The following is an 18,146-nucleotide window of genomic DNA, read 5'->3' as shown; positions in this document are numbered from 1 at the left end:
AGCTCTATACTTATTTATGATCTGTGCACTTTTCCAAAGGTATGATATATATATACTTCAGTAAGAAATGAAAAATAAAATGAATAGATTATTTAGGTCAACTTTCTTTTTGTCCCCTCCTATTAAAAGAGTAGTATAATATTTCATAGATTTACCTAAATAAAATAAATTACTGTGTCAAATCGTTCAATAATGTTTATCAAAAAAAGAAAAAAACTGGTATAACTTGAGTTAGTGATGCTGACCCCATGTGACGAGGGGGAGTCAGGCCTGCCAGCTCCTTCTACCTCTTTTCCACCAGTATTAACAGTCTCAAGGTCCGCACTCTCTCTGCTGCTGGATCCTTACAGTGGGAGATTTAATAAGCCTTGAAAAGCATTACTAAAAACCGCCTAATGGGTTACCATATTGCAGTCACATTTTTTCATTATGAAAATGAAATTTTTAAAGTCACTTAACAAAAATGCCAAGGTCATAAAAGACAAAGAAAGAGGCTGTGCAAACATCCTAGATTAAAGAGACATGACAATCAAATGCAAGACCCCAGGCTGGAGCCTGTAATGGAGAAGGAAGAGCTGTTACCAGGACTTTACTGAGTCTACAGACAACATTATGTTAAATTTACTTAAGCTGTACTGTAGTGGTATAAGAGAAGTTCTCTATTTGTACTCAAAATACATTGACATTATTTAAAGTAAAGGGCCACAAAGAAAGCTACCCATAAATGGTGGTTGGGTAAGTCTATGTCTCTGTACTGGAAGAGGGTGGAGGGGCAGTCAAGCAAATGATAGCACAAATGGAGTAAAACGATAACAGGTTACTCTGGGTATAGGTATATGGATGTTCCTTGTACTTTTTTTTTCTGTAATGTTCCTGTGAAATTAAAATGATTTCCAAATAAAGTTTTTAAAGTCATGTATTAATAATTAGCCACCAATAATAGTCAAAACAGGGACTTCCCTGGTGGTCCAGTGGTTAAGACTGTGCTTCAAAACTGCAGGGGGCATAGGTTTAATCCTTGGTCGAGGAACTAGGATCCCACATGATGTGTGGTGCGGCCAAAAAAAAAAAAAAGTAAATAGTCAAAACAAGCTTAGAAATGAATCTGGATTTTGATTATGACAGTTGCTCCTGAGGAGCCACTTTAATTATGTAAGTGTAATCCCAAGACATTATCTGGGACTTGCAAAAAAAAAAATTACACCTTCTGGCTAGGTTTATAATAGAGCTAAAAAAGTACCTTCCAAGACCCAAAGCTTAACATAATTGTCTTTAAAATAAGATTCCACCTCAATAATTTCTCATAATGTGAGCCTTAATGGAGAAACTAGATTTACAGAAAGTTTAATAAAAGTTCCTCATCCACATGAGGGTATTAATCTTGCCTGAGTGGTGAACACAATGATAAATCCTAATGACGACTTAGGTTAGAACCTCTTAAGCATTTTCTGTTAGAACAAAAAAGGAAACAGAAAAGAAATCAAAGGTCTAATAAAATGGTAAATGTCCCAATAGAATTCTTAAAAATGATATGGATGAACTCCATGTGAAAGGCAAAACTATATTTATAGAAAAATGTATAGAAAGTTCCTGTGACCCAAGGAAGGGAAGAATTTCTTAAGACATGAAAAACACAAACCATACAGGAAAAGAATGATAAACTAGACTACACTTAAACTCACAATTTGCATATAATAAAAATACCACATTTGCAAGCCACACTCTGGGAAAAGATATTCTCCCACAAAAGGAGAGTCATCTGGTACAAGCCCTGTGGAGACCAAGCCAGCAGTATCTAGAAAAAACTGTGTCATCAGGCATTTAGGGAAATGCAAAGCAGTAGACAGCATCTGAAGCTGACTCAGGAGATCCTGGGCAAGGACAGGGAGTGACCCAGGGAAGGAGCTTCCTCCCCCACCAGATCCTTTTAGCTAATAAGGTCATTTACCAGATGCGTCAAGTCTAACCGGCAGTTCCAAGTGTACAGACAGGATGATTCCCGGCACCCTCACTTCAGGCCTTAGAAAACTTTGGCGATTACATCATAATAAAGGGAAATAGCCCCAAAACTGTCTCCCAACCCCTACACCCCCAAGACAATATTTTCTCACTCTATCTTGGCACTAATGTTAGGTCAGAGCTCCTGATAAACTCAAGGTACTGACTCTGTTGGTGTCTACCTATCAGCGTGTAAGATCTAACAGTATGACAACACTAAGAGATTTTTTTAAATTCTCTCTCAAAGGTAGGCCTATACTCTGCAGTTCTAGCAGGAAGGCTAGCTTCTCAGAGATCAGGGGCAGCATAAAGCACTCCAAAATACACAAGGCATTACACATTTTAAGAATAATGAAACTTGTTAAGGTTATAACTACTTAATTAAGGATGGGGAAAATGCAGGAATACTGCCAGCCGTATCGTGCTTAAAACTGCACGAAATCTCCAAACGGATTTCCTAGCAGCCAAAATCCATGAAAACAGAATCCCCCCTAGATCCAGTGAGCAATGGCCCATGCATGGGGAGGCGGGGGAGGTACACAAAGAGATTAGAGTGTTCACTCAGATCACATTTGGGATTTACAATGTTTCTTTTATAACTGGAAACTATACGAAGACTACTTCCTGTATACTCGAAAATGTCCACTTCCCTAAAAGTTCAAACTAAAGAAATAGTGAGATTAGGAGACATTTAAAAAGAAGTCTAGGAGAAAGGCAAGTACAGGCCAGAATACCATTTCTTCACACAAGCACTTTAGAAAATTAACTCAGAAGACAAGCTAACACTTTACATCTGAAAATGCATTTCTTTTTCTTGGGCAAAGGTCTAGCAATTCCCTTTGCTCCTCACAACTATCAGTAGTGTATCAATCTAAACAACACAACCTAAATCATTTTTTCCATTCTGACTAATATCACATCCTGCAACTGTAGGCAAGAGGTGCACATCTGCCAATAAAAACAAAGAGAAATCAAAAGCTAACTCATATTCTCCACAACTATTAAAGAGAAAACATTCCCAAGTAGGTTTCCTTCAAAAAATTGCACCGATGTATCAATATGTTGGAAACTGCCTATTCTGAAAGGAACAACTATATTGCAAACTTACAGATCATAACAACTGTTAAAAAGTCAAGGTTTAATATATATGCAAAGCCAAATACTATTGGCTGTTTTACATCATTACTCATTTTATGAATTCAAACATTTAAGTTTCTAAACTGTGTTGGTCAACGTGACCAGATGAGAGAAGTCAGACCTTTGGGAGAAAAGGGACACTCTTATAATCACATCTGCAAAATCAGAAGTCAGATTAGATAAATCTGGAAAATCATGAAAGTATCACTGTGACCTGTATTAATCCTTTTCTTTGGGTCCCAAATGCCATTATTAACTAAGATTTTAGGACAAAAGTACATAAGGTATGTTCTAAAAACCGAGAGAAAAAGTAATAAGAGAGAATTCAAATTAAAAGAACTAAGGTAAAAATGTATAACTTAATATGAATTTTTAAGCCTTAAAGAGGACATTATCACTAATAGCTTCCTATGACTGGTCCAGACCTAGTAACAAAATCAACAGATTTTCTTCTGTTCTTACCTCATAAGACCAGACGCACTGCACCCCTGCAAACCTCCGGACACACCTTCCCACCTCAACATCCTCGTGGGTTGTGTACATTTCCCGGAGGCACTTGCCGATGTGTGGTACCATTCTCCGGAGAACTTCCCGGCTCATGATCACACCAGGGCCCCCCATGCAGAAGTTCTCACCAGGTTCCAGAGCAAGTTTCCCCATTTCTTCCGTGGTGCCCAGTCCTGTCTGCCCAAGAAAGAGGGGTTCACTACTATTCAAACTCCTCAGAAAATTCTCCAGACGGTCTCCTTTGATGTAAACATCATCGTCTGCTCTCATAAACCATTCATACTTGTCCAAGTAGTGGTCATGCATGTACTTGAGCATCATAAAAGACTTCTTCTGGGGTGGGTAGGAGTCGTCCACTCCCCGCAGTGGCACTATTGGAATTGGGATCGATGTGTCTGAACCTTCACTAGAGAAGAATTCGACTTTCCCAGGAATTGTCTTGGACCATGTTCTGGAATTAAAATAAACATCGGTGAGGAACAGTTTATTCCAGGCTTCCCATTTCCATAAATTCCCATATCTTGATTCATGTTGAATCACTCTGAATGTACATTCAAAAGGATGATAAAAAGCTTCCCCTTAATGGAAGCCCACACTACCGGTATTGCAAAGTCCTAACTCATTTTCAAAAGAATCCCAATGAAAAAGAATGATGAAGTATTAAAATATTTCCCAGATAACTATGTTTTAGCTATGGCTGAAAACCAAATTGCCAAGGCACCAAGTCTAGATATTCAGGTTAATTCTCTGATACTACCAACTCCCTACCTACAAACTCCTCCGCTCTCTAAAACAAAAAAAATTTTTTTTTAAATTGTTCATTCAACACATTTTCTTGGAATGCTCATCAAGTGCCAAGTATGCATTAGGCCACGGGGATGCAGCGGTGAGCAAAACACAGACCCTGCAGCTGATGTGGAGTCCACACGAGGCCAGTCATACATTTATCCAAGAAAGGTGAGCAAACAAAGGACACCAACCAGACAGGGAGCGGGGAATGCTTCCCTGAGGCGGGTGAACATCAAGGATGAGAAGCAGACCCAGAGTGTGTGTGTGGGGGGGCGCTGTCTTGATGGGGGAAAACTGCAAGGCCTAGCAGCCCTCCAGAGGTGGGGGCCTTTATGCTTTAAAGCAGCAGGAAGCCACTGCAGGAGCAAGTCTATCGGCACCATTTTTCCAACAGCATTTGCTCACTTCATGTCTCTGTCGCAATTTTAACTGTCACAATATTTCAAACTTTTCATTACTACTATGTTTGTTATGGTGATCTTTGATGTTACTACTGCAAAAAGAGGCTGATGGTTGGCTCTGTAGGCTCAGATAATGGTTAGCATTTTTAGAAATAAAGGTTTTTTTTGTTTTCTTTGGTGGCTCGCTTCTCCCTGTTCTCTGGATACTAACCGAGTCAGAGTCCCCCCAACCCCACAACCCGCCAGGATCAGGCGACCACGAGAGTCCCAGCTTCTCTTCGGGAGGGGGAGCCACGTTCTCCATACCCAGCTGGGAGCACCTCGCTGCCTTCCCATTGGCCCAGCCGATCCTAGTGCCTTCTGCCATTGGTTGCCGGTTCCTTGATCCCCATTGGCCAGTGCTCATTGTGACCTCACGGACCCATGTGGGAGCGCCACAGCCAGATTGGCTGGTGCACCCAGCCAACTACCAAGGAGAAAGGAATTTCCAGAATAGCTGGGGCGGTGAGGCTGATTTAAGGTGGTCTGAGCAATCCCAGGTCCCAGGGCTGCTTCTCAGCTTTTTCCTGGTTTCAGGACTTAATGAAGCTCAGGTTCTTGACATCTCATCGCAGAAAGAATTCAGTGAAAGACAAAGTGATAGGTAAGAAGTGGATTTATTTAGAGAAAACACACTCCACAGACAGAGTGTGGGCCATCTCAGAAGGTGAGAAAGGCCTAGAAATAAAGTATTTTAAAATTAACATATGTACATTGCTTTTTAAACATAATGCTACTGCACCTTAACAGACCAGTCTGATAAGCATAAACATAATTTTAATATACACTGGGAAGCCAAAAAAAATTATGACTCGCTTTATTGGGATATTTGCTTTATTGCAGCAGTCTGGAACTTCCACAGTTATCTCCGAAGTATGCCTGTATAGCCAATCATAATCACATGATGAGAGCAACTGTAAAACGCATCCTCACTTCAGAGATGTTAAAATGTGAAAAAAAAAAGTGCATCTTAGAATGGATGTAATACAGTAGTTGTAATGTTTTTCCCTTAATGCCTATGGATTTAAAATGGACCTACAGGTCTTATACCATTTACAGAACCCTTAACAAAGAATTCGTCATAAATGAAACCTGATGGGACTACAGATGCTATACTAGGTACTGTACTTCATTTTCACAAAGGATTTGCTCCTGAAAAAAAGCATGTAAACATAGTAGGAACGAGGCAATTAATTTAAAGAGAAATCAACCCCTCCTGCAAAGAGAAAGTCCATTTTAAAATGGGAATGAACATCAACCTACATAAAATATAACTTAAATGCACTCTTCTGACATAGCACCATCATCAGGAGGGAGACAATTTCCCAGTCTGGGGAAGTCAGTGATAACGAAGTTATACGAAGAAGATCCCCCATCCAAGTCAAGAAGCCCCTTATTTGTCAAGAAGCCCCTTATTTCTCCATTCATGTAGAAATGATTTTTGTTTGGCAGAACAATTCTTCAAAAACATAAATAATTTCGGTCCTTGGCAAGTAATAGAGTTCAATAAATACTGCTCACTCGTGTGAAATAAGGGACTTAAATATGCCGTGCATATGTATGAGCGTGCGCACGCAAAAGGGCAAGAAACGAGCTGTCTCTTATCTTTGATAAATTTCCAGGTGAGGCACACTAACATTCCTACATGCAGAAAGAAAGCAACTTAATCAAAATACAACCAGAATATAATTATTAAGAGGTAAAATCCACAGACATGCTGGAGCTGAATTATACTACAGTTCATGGTACTTCTGAAATAATTTTAAACAAAATAGTCTGTACTATCTCACAACTGATTTTAAAAGGGTATTGAATAAAATCAACTTAGCTTTAGCTTCTACCCAACTGCTTCTATGATTAATAATACAGACGACATTCAAAGTAGTACTAAAGTAAGTCAACTCCAGAAGCCATTAAAATCTTAAAGCATCATGGGGTTATTTGGAATACAGGGTCGGTAAGACAGCGCTTACATTCAGAGGAAAAACCTGCTCTTGAGACACAATACAGTGTGTGATGGTTAAGAGCATGGACTCTGGAATCAGGCTATTGGGGTGAAAATCCTGGCTTCACTTTGGGCAAGTTACTCTGTGACTCACTTTCCTTATCTGTAAACTGGGGATAATAATAGTACCTGCCTTATAGGGTTGTGGTGAGGGTTAAATGGATTATTACATCTAAAAGAGCTTAGAAGTCAGCCTGGCATGAGGTAAGCATTACTAATTGTGACTTATTAGGGAATACAAGAGTTTGCAAATAAAATAAGGTACTGAAAGAAAAATGAGGGAGACAGGAAAATGTGGGCTGAACTTGGAATAGTCAGTCTCAAGATTACACACCAGAGTGAAGGCATTGTGAAAAATGCTGCTTCTCTTATTTCTGGCTAAAAACCTGACACTCAAGCTATATAACAGAGTTCTATCATACTATCAATCTCAAGACAATGTCAGGGTAGAAGTCTAAAAAGACTTTAAACTTTAAAAGTGTTCTCACTTAAAACACCAGAATCTTTCATATCAGACTGAGGATCAAAATTCATTTTGTCTGGCTCTGCTTCCTATGTGCCACCCCAGATAGAATATAGCGATGGAAGCACTAGCAGTACAACCATCAGTGATGTGATTAATACTTGAACTATAACCTGAAATGGTGTAATTTGTCCAGGAAGAGCAACCAGTTAATTTTAAAAACAGACAATCTAACCTCAAACCATCTTTAAAAGCCTCTCTGCAGTTTTAAGGTAACTCCACTGATTATTATCTTTTCTTTTTCAGGTAACCCAAGGAAAAACCTCACGTTGCCCTTTTCTGTTCTTAAATGACTGGTAATTTGAGGGAAATCTCTTAATATTGAGCTTTTGTAAATCCTTCAATCTTGGCAAATTATGATCTTTTTACTTAGGGTACCTTTAGCTTAAATAGCTCCATAAAGAGTTCTGGAACATAAATCATGATTCACCACCCTGGGGAAGCCAGGGGGAGGGCATCAATAATTTCAAAGAAATGAAGGAACTGGTACTGAAGAAGCAAACTGGCCCCCCTTCTGAGACAGAAACAGGTCAGCTTCCTTAATTTTCATAAGCAAATGTCAACTTTGCCATCAACACGTTTGTAACCAGGAGCAAAGAGCTCTCACTTAATTGAAACCACAGAACATTTGCAAGGGCCCCTGCCGGAAAGCTCACTTTTCAATGGACTGATAACCAACTCTTGCTAAAGCACAGATAAAACAACTGAAATCTGAGAGTGCCAAGCTAATAACCTTCCTTTCCTCCAGGCTTCTAAACACTGACCCTATATCAAGTTAAATCACAGTTAAGTCATGCAGCTGGACATTAGCTTCACTGAGGAATGCCTTTGCAGAGTTAGGATTTAATAACAGTCTCCATTTCTATTCATGTCATTTTAAGAAAAACTACATAAAATACATTTCTGTACGAAATCACATCTACAGCATGACTGTTGTCCTGGGTACACATTCATAATATACAGGTAAATTTTAAAAGCAGACAATAGAATACTTGTGATATGGATTAATAAGGGAACAAAAGTACACATACAAAATAAAATAAAGTACAACTCTACACCAAAGTGTTTACTATGGTTATTTTTGGATAGAGGATCAGAAGGGATTTACTTTTCTTCATGTTTTCTACAACAAATAGAGTTAGGGAAAAAAAAAAATTTTAATCCAGGAGAAAGCTTTAAACTAAAAAGCATCCAAAGAAATAAAAATATTTAACAGATAATTTTACTTGTGTAATAAAAATATTTTTTTACTCTGATCAATGGAAAAAACTAAAAGAAAACTGGAGTAAGATTGAGTACTTTCTTTCACATTTTCTAAACTTTAATAGTTACAGTAAGTTTTATAAATAAGAAGGGGAGATTTTCTGAGTCCCCCCAAATCACTATTACATATGTGGTCTGATGGTTACAGTGGTAAGTTTGAAAAGACTCATATGATCAAATCACCTCAGAATTTGGAGTCAAGGAAGGAAGGGAGAATATAGTTTTCCCCTGCAGAACTGATTGATAACAGAAATTAAATGTATACATTTATATTCTTCCCTATTACAGAAAGGATTTAAGACAACTTAACCAAAATGCACACAGGATGAAAAGAATAAGCAAGAAAATTAAGCAAAAGAAAAACAAAAGTAGGAAAGTTGGAGCAAGGCATGAAGGTGGTGCCTGTAGCAGGGAGGGCAAAATCAGGGTAGTAAGCCTTCCGGCAGACAACCAAGAGAAGTCACAAGACTGTGTCTTACTGTTCAGGGTTAAGTGACATAATGATTCCAGATACTAAGACCTCAGGGAAGTTTCTCCCCTGCATCTATGGTAGAGAAACGGAGCAAATGTACTGAGTACCCTTACAGGAGGCACCGTGTGATGGAGCAGCAATCTTAGCTCATCCTCCCAAAAAAGTACATGGAGGACAGTTCTATACTGCCAGTCAGAGCAGCCACGGGCCCGGGAGAACTGAGGTCTTCCCAGACAGTCTACCCAATGAGGACTCAAGGCCTTTCCTGGAACTGAAGGAATGCCCCCGGCAGGATATACAAGCCTTATTCAGCCCAGGAGCACTGCACTTAGCAGCAGGTTCCCCCTTCCGTGTATGTGGTTTCCGGATATGTAGCTTCCTCTTTTAAAAATTTTAACTGTCTCACTGGATATGACCTTATGATATGAGCAATCTCAAATTCTTTTTAGAAGTAGGTGGGGAAATATATAACGGGGATCATAAATGTTGGGAAAAATTTTTAAAGGAAAAATCAAATTAGACTCCTTACCATTAATCCTGAAAACTAGACTTAAGGTAAAAGCAAGCATTAAAGAGCCTTCCTGGCCCCTTCCCCCAGTAAAGATGTTGGAGGATGGATTACAGCTTCCCACCTCAACAACGGCCTGGGCACTAGCCCAGGAGGCAGTTCCAAGGTATTAACAGCTCAGTGCAACCTGCCCTTTGAGCCTAGGTTCACAGCAAACAATAGAAATACTCATCAACAAAGAGACCACAAATACGCTCTCTTTGAAACACAAGAATTAAAATTTGGAGTGTTAATGGCAGAAGGCAAATTCTGATCTTGTGGTCCATTTCCAAAGCTTCAAGTCTTAGAGAGCCACTTTGCATACATTGATAGTTTATATTTTGAAGCTGTACACTTAAAAGCGTAAATACACAACTAATTCTTAATCATGCATAAACAAAATTAGTTTTCAAATATAATTCTAAGAAAAAAAAATGAGTGTTGTTTAATGTAAACAAAAATACCACCCTGAACCACAGCCAACTCCTGTGCAAGCCAGTCTGCTTCCTCTGTTGAGGTGTTCCCTGGCATCAAGACAGCTTCCCAATCACCAACACCCAAAAGGAGTCATGGTGTGCAGGGCAGTGGGTTGAGGGCATCAGACTCTCAACCTATGACAACTCCACAAGGTGTGAGAGGCACCAATACCCACGTTTTACAGATGAAAAGACTGAGGCTCAGAGGCAGGTAAGTAATTTGCCCGAGATCACAAAGCTAAAAGATGTGGAAACCGGGACACAATTGGGGTCTGATTCCAACACCTCCACTGGCCAGCCTACTGGCTTGTTCATCCCCACACCTGTCTGCCCACATTTGTTCTGCAGTCCCACCTCTAGTGCTAAGGCTGAGAAAACAGTCATCAGAGATAATGAGAGAAGGCTTACACCCACTTCAGCCACCTCCTCCCACTGTCTGCCTGGCTGAGGCCTGCCTGTCAAGGACACCTTCAGAGTTTGGGCTGGTTTCGAAGGCCAGAAGACTTCATTCAAACGTTACTTTCTGAAACCCTCATTCCGTGTTTGGGTCCCTCTGCCACTCTAAATCCTGCCCAATTATTTTCTGGTATTAGGTTGGAAACACACAGAACAAAGTTTAACAGAAAATCAGCACCTAGGTTCAATTTACAAGACAATCATTTTAATGGCATTAGTATCTACATTTTCAATAATTCTTGGGTTTTGCAAGCCCAGAGTTCACATCAAATCAGAGCAGTCTACACCTTATTTTTAATCATTCACATTAAAATGTACTCAACTACAGAAAAAATATAGCAGCCCTGAACGCTTCAGGAAATGACACTGAATTAAGGTGAGACGAACAGTTTCACTACTTTTACACTGTAACTTAGTTTCTTGTTCCTCCAATTCTATCCAGAACCAGAAGCCAAAAAGACACTGACAATAAAAGATGAAGGCACTGGGGCTTCCCTGGTGGCGCAGTGGTTGAGAGTCCGCCTGCCGAGGCAGGGAACATGGCTTCCTGCCCCAGTCTGGGAAGATCCCACATGCCGCGGCTGGGCCCGTGAGCCACGGCCGCTGAGCCTGCGCGCCGCAACGGGAGAGGCCACAACAGTGAGAGGCCCGCGTACCACAAAAAAAAAAAAAAAAAGATGAAGGCACTGAATACTTATATGAATATACAAAAATCCTCACATTAAAAGCGCTGTCACCTGATTCTCCCAAGTATCGCCTGGAAGGGTGAAGTTACAGTAACTGAGGAAATACAGTTACAATAACCAAATACATGTGTTAACCCTACATTTTGGGGCAGGATTAACTGTCATTTACTGAAACAAGAATGACCCTGACTTGAAACCCTAGGGAACCCAGGGCCAACATGCCATCTGTGCTCAGCAGTCTTGCAGGTACTTACAATTTAACACACTCAAAACTTCACTCACATTTCCTTCCAAGAGCTGTCACCTCCTTTTTCTTTTTTAACTGTAGTTATGTAGCTTTATTACAAAGTGTTCACTGTAGAAAAACTCAAAAATACAAGAAAGTGCCAACATGAAAAATCATTCAGCATCATGGTATGTATATTCTTTCACATTTTCTTTTCTATGTCACACAAACACAAACATTTATTTCATTTGATTTTTAAAATGGTCTCATACAGGCATACAATTTTAAAACCTACTCTGAGATATATTATGAACCTCTGTTCATTCCAATAAACACATTTCAGCCACATCTTTTTTTTTCTCTTTTTTCTTATATTGGAGTATAGCTGCTTTACAGTGTTGTGGTCATATCATTTTTTTAAGGTTAGAGAAGTAGATCACAGCATGGACAAATTAGTGAAATCAATTATGATCCATAGCTCCTAATACAGGACACCAAAGATACTTGCAATTTCCACTTCATAACATACATCCTTGAACACATCTTTAAATTCCTTTGGAAAAATTTCTAATGGAATTACTAGCTCTCAGATCCCAGCCCTTTCTCATCATCCCTTCACTACTTCCTGCTATTCCACATTTCCAGGAACCTGTTGTCATCTCTGCCTCAAAAACTCCTGCTCATCTTTCAAGACTATGCAAGGGAAGAGGGGTAAGAATGTGAGTGAGACCCACCTCGATCCCCTTCTTAAGTCAATGCAGGCCTCTTTCTTATGTACCCACACAGTAATTAGTCCAGGCACCCTGTGAGCCCTATCACTCAATAGTATTGTTTGTTTCCTTCCCTAGATGATGAACTCTGCAGGAATGGAATTATTAATCCATTTTCAAAAACTGCAGCTTAATTAATGGATGGGGAAAAGTGAAATTGCCCATGCAATAAAAACACAATCATGTATACTCTTCTACTGACAACTACAACTATCCTTGGAATATTCTGTTTGAGAGCATCAAGATCTGGAACCATGACACAATACTAAAGTCATTTTCAGGACCACAACTTTCACCAGTTTTCTTATACAGGTAATTTATAACGTGAAATGGGTTGTGCCCCAAAAGTTCACTTACAGGTTGATTATTTGGATTATAGAAGCCTTTCAGTAATTTTTTTGCCAAACTGAATTCTACCTGAGAAAGCAAGCCTTGCTCTAAACTGTTTCAAGATAAACATGGTTTACTGAGTTCAAGAAAGAAGGAACTCTGAGATCTGCTCATTAAGGTTGGTAAAATGAACAGTCTGCCTTCATTTAAAGCATTAGGAAGAGGCCATTAACTAAAACAACATTTTGCAATAAGATTCCTATATCTAAAGCTAGTGTTTCTCAAACTTTCTTACCACAATTCCCTATAGACTGATGCTAGTCTTTAATAGTGCCCTTTATCACTCCTGGGGCAAAGAAGGGGAACCACCACCTCTTTCTTCTGAGAAAGAACAAAACAGTTCCCTGTCTTCAGCGCAAGGGAAGCAAGAATCAAGATAAATAAAAGGTGTTGAATTAGCTTAGTGTTCTGGGCACAAAAATGGACTAAAGAGCTAAATATGAATGCTTTCTCTTTTTTATCAAACCATTAATTAAAAAACAAAAAAAATCTAGCACCAAAACTCTCCCAGCAAGAATAGGTAAGTATAGCCAAGAAATGTTTGAAACAGAAAAGTAACAAAGTAGAACTTGTGTACTGGATATTAAAATATTATTCAACCTCCAATAACTTCAACAGGTAGTACTGGCACAAGAAAAGACAGAAAGATCAATGAAACAAAAGAGCAGGTCCAAAAACATACCCAGGAATTTTGAGTATGATGAAGATGGCATTTCAAATTGGTAGGGAAATGGGAGCTTATTCAACACATGGTGCTGAGACAATGTATCATTTGGGGTAAAAATGACGTTGAGGTGATTCGTACCCCTTCTAGAATCAGAAACATGTTACTTTAAAAAAAAACCTCTCCAGGGCAATAAACTTCCTCAGCTTATGGGGAGAACAACCCTAAAACCAGAAAGGAAAAGACTGGACTACATGGACATCTAACTTCTGTATATCAAATGATGTAACTAAGAAAAAAGAAAAAATATGGAAAAAATACAAATTGCAGCTAATAACAAAGGAACCCAGCCAGGGATTCTGATGAACTGTCATTAACCAGCATAATAACTTTGGAAGAATCACTGTACCATTTTAAAGTGAAATTACCTAGAACACAAATACTTTGTGGATGAGTTAAAAAAAAAAAAATCTTATACGTTGATTTGTAGAACACCACCCTACCCAGAACCCTAAGGAAATTTTAGTTTAAGACAATCTCAGAGCTCCCACACTGCAATCACCTCAGATATAAATCTTTTCTCAATTCTTTTTAAAATTCATTACATTTATAAAGTTAAGGATACATCCACCTGTTCCTGTGCAAAACCAGATCTCTGATGACTTACCTCCTTCCCCCTAAATCTATTCCTCCTCTAGTTTTTCCCATCTCAATAAACGACACCACCACCCACCCTTTCTTTCAAGGCAAAATCCTAAAAGTCATCCTTGATTCCTCTCTGCCTCACCCCTCACAAGCATTCTGTCAACACATATTCAACTCTGGCTCCAGCATATATCCTGGAACCATCCTCTTCTCTCCATCCCCATTAATAACACTCCAGTCCCAACCATGCTCATCTCCACCTGGACCATCTCCTAACATCTCCTTACTCCCCTACAATCTATTCTCCACATAATAGCAAGAATTAACTTTTCAGAATATAATGCAAGCCCTCCCTTTCCCATCTAAACCCTCCAAAGCGTTTCTAATTCACTTAGAGTAAAATTCCATAAGACCAGTCACTATCAGCCTCATCCTCTTTCTTTTATTGACCTTCTTCAAGTTCCTTTGCAAACTGGTTCCTGCCTTGTAATTTACCAACTCTTCCCTCTGCCTAGCACACTCATCAATGACATTCCCACAAAGGCTCCTCATTATCAGATCTTGGCCCAAACACCACACTCTCGGAGGCCTTCCCCAACAACCTAACAGAGAGAGACACCACCCCACCCTGTCCCTATCCTGCTCTACTTTCTTCACAGCACCCATCACTAGCTGAAACCCTCTTTTTGGTGTCTGCTTCTCCCACTAGAACAGAAGCTCCATGAGAACAAGCATCTTCACTCTTGTGTTCCCCAACACTCAGAATCCAGACCCAAGGGGCTATGCATGTATTTGCTGAACAAAGGGACAAACCCTAAGTGTATGGGAACATTCTGATGAACCAGGATCACTCCTGTCAACTTAACAGCTATGGTATCTGCTCAGTGCCTATGAGGGAGTTACCCTTGCCCTGTCTCTGATGGGCTACACTTTGAGTTTTGTTTTGCCTGCTTGTTAAAATCTGTTTCTTGCCTGCTTTCAGCTGTCACTGCACTGCTAACATCTCTTGGTGATCCCTCTCCCCCACTGTAAGCATATGGCAGGTCTGAAAAGTGAAAGTCAGTAATGATGGGCACTTCCATCATTAAAGTGCACCAACTTTAGTGCAGACAGGTGTATCTCCTTGAATTTTTCAAAGGCTTTAGCTCCTTTCTGGGTCTCAGACAGTTTCTAGTCCCTAGATCTGAATTCTGACATTTTCAATATCCTAGCATAAAAGTACATTATAGTACCATCTTACTAAAAACACTGCCATCCCCTTCAACCCACAAGCCAAACAATAATTTTATTTTAATAAACAAAAACAAAAAACACTGAGGTTTTTTCCTAAGCTAAAGAGTGAATCTGCCTTTCAAGGGAGATGTAAAACTCAGTGCCAAACTAGAGTTCTACCTTGTGCTAGAAGATTCAATCCAACTTGTATACTGCATGAAATTTCCAATTTAAGAGCTGAATGTGGACTTTTTGGCCCAGGCTGCAAAGCACAGCAAAGCCGTAATCATAACCTCCATCCCAATTCTGGCCTTCCCCCAAAGTTCCTTAAGTCTAAAATCGTCTTGTGCCATCTCCTGCAGCCAGTCTAAACACAGGGTTGACAGGCTGAGAAGCAGAGGACCTTAACCAGCAAAGCAGGTCCACCTCCAGGCTCCAACTAATATGACTCCTTAAGATCAGAGAGATACAAGAAAAGGTATGCAGGAAAGCTGACAGAATTACTAAATAGTATACACCATTTCCTGGTAAGGGTTTTATCAAAAAGGCAGAGTTGCCACAAAGAAGAGTCAGAGGGCAAATTGTGTTTCTACTTTTCCCTAACTGCCTTAAAGAAAATAAACAATGAGATAAAATCCTACATCCAAAAAACATGAGGTAGGAGATTTGGAAAGGAGGCCTAGAGTAGAGCCTCAAGCATGGGCTTTGGGAAAAGATCATCTCCAAGTGTTAAATAGTAGGTCCAGTTTGCCATACATTTTCTGAGTATTGCTGGTGTACCAGGACCCCTACTAGTCTGTATATATTGATTTGGTATCTATGAAAATGTACTTGTTTGGGGGGCAGGGAATCACACCATTTACTATTTGAACAAACTACTTTGGTAACTGTCCCAAAGTTGTGATTTCAAAGGACTTGTCACCAAACTGGAGTCATGTAGATTTACTTTCAAAATCATGCTGTGAACAGCTCATCCTCATTTTCTGATGCAGACATTTCTTTTTTCAAAAAGCACATGTACACCTGAAACACTGTAAAACGACTATAATTCAATGCAAAAAAAACCAACAAAAAGCACAATTCGTATAAAATTCCAGATAATTCATGATAGATCTGGGAGAAAACCTTGATCTGCGGGTTCCCAAATCACGACCTTGGTCAAATTTATGCTACCTTTTCTAACCTTTTCAGGCACTCAGGACCCTTGCTGGCAGAACCTGGGCTCTGGACTTAAACAAGATCCCAATGGAAACACACAGGAATGAGGAATCAATGCACTGAAAGGGCAGACATTCTCTACTGCTCTTTCATCTTCCTTTTCAGTCCTTTACTTCCCCCCATAAAGGAAGGGAGATCCATGTATGTTCTTCCCCTCACAACATTTAATGCCTGAAAATTCAGACCAGAACTAGAGTTAAAAGCTGAAGTTATAAAGATACTGGTTATAAATTAAGAACCAACAGCAACCAGCTTGGTCTTGCTCAGCAATGACTGCTCTAAGAGTCCATTCCCAGATGACCTCTCGCACATTGGTTTGCTCTGTGGCTGGATGAATCCCAAATCTTATCTGTAGAGTAAGCATTTCTGTACTTCACACATAAAAGGTTTCCATTATATCCCTTTATTGAATCTACATCCCTCTTCTACCTCAAATTCATTCCAATACAAATCTGCCATTCCAAAATCATCTCTCTTTCTCGCTTCTAAAGATTACTTTGGCTAAATCCCTTTGTTAATCCTGAACATGATTCCAGCCACTTTTCTAACTCATATGGCCAACCAGGGCCCAGACACCAAATAACACACACATCACTCAACTGGGCTAGTTAACACCAAATCTACCATGGGCCAGGAACTGCTTTTCCCAAAGGTTCTCTTTCCAATTATTCAACAGACTGGTGGGGCTGAGTATGCAGTGGGTACCCGCTTCCATTTACCGAAATGATTCCAACAGTGAAACCTACAAGCGGAAGGACTCTAACTAGATTAACTTACATCGGCTCTAGTTCTACAAAGCTAAAGGTGAAGATTTCAGAGACTCAAATAGTAATCCCCACTGCCATCACTATCACAAGTACTGTTCTAAGTTTTCCCAACAACCTTACGAGGGAAATGTTCATTCGGGCTCAGTTAACAAAGGCGACGACTCGGACGAGAAAAGATGAAGTCCCTTACAGAAAGTCAGGGTGAGGACCACACCCAGAAGGGCCACCCTGGTCCGTCTGACCCCAAAGTCCTTCCTTCTGAACGTTGCGCTCACCATCCCGCCTCTGACCTCTGCTGCCAATGTCCGACATCGCCCGCGGGGCATCCCGATCCCACGGGCCACGGGTAGACCCGCTGGGCAGTCCGCTGGGATGCTGGATGCAGGAGGCGGTGCCCGGAGACCAGGGTCTCACCTGTAGGCAGCCACCGCGCGGGTCTGCAGGTATTTCTGGGCGGTCATGACTCCCACGAAGAGAAAGTTGCTGTCGTGCGGGCCGCCATCCTGGGCCCTGCCGTGCGGCCAGAGCTGCTCCCCGCGCGCATCCCCGCGCGCCCCGCCGGCATGGGAAGCCGCGGCCGCCTGCCCAGGCCGGCAGCCCTCGGGACTGGCGCGGAGCCGTGGGCCCGCTCGCTTCAACTCGGAGGCGCGGGGCAGGACGAGCCGCGAGGCCAGCACGAAACCCAGCACGAGCCCGAGCAGCACACTGAGCCAGGCGCGCCGGCCGCGCACTGCCATGCCAGCGCCGCTCCGCCCGCCGGGCCGCCGCCGCCGCCGCAGGCTCCGCGCGCCCTCAGCCCGCCGCCCCCGCCCGCGGAGGCCAGCCCGCCCTAGCACCTCGAAGCCCGGCCCGGGCAGCGCCGAGGCCGCCGCGGGCCCGCCGTGCCCATCGCAGCCCTCGAGCCGCCCGCAGGCCCCGCGCCGGCGCTTTGTTCCGCACGCCCACCCCCACAGCC

General features: G+C 41.2%; 1 protein-coding gene across 1 annotated transcript in view; it reads right to left on the bottom strand.

The window, feature by feature from the left end:
* Positions 1 to 17,928, bottom strand: part of CHSY1 (chondroitin sulfate synthase 1) — an 82,842-nt gene extending 64,914 nt beyond the window's left edge. The window contains exons 1-2 of the mRNA XM_065871873.1: positions 17,606 to 17,928; positions 3,598 to 4,093 (exon numbers count right to left, since the gene is read on the bottom strand). Of these exons, the coding sequence (XP_065727945.1) occupies positions 3,598 to 4,093; positions 17,606 to 17,928 (819 nt within the window). The remainder of the gene's footprint in view (positions 1 to 3,597; positions 4,094 to 17,605) is intronic.
* Positions 17,929 to 18,146: the final 218 nt, after the last annotated feature.

Source organism: Phocoena phocoena, chromosome 2 (assembly GCF_963924675.1).
Source record: "Phocoena phocoena chromosome 2, mPhoPho1.1, whole genome shotgun sequence".
NCBI classification, from domain to species: domain Eukaryota; kingdom Metazoa; phylum Chordata; class Mammalia; order Artiodactyla; family Phocoenidae; genus Phocoena; species Phocoena phocoena.
This window is presented reverse-complemented; position numbering and strand designations above follow the sequence as displayed.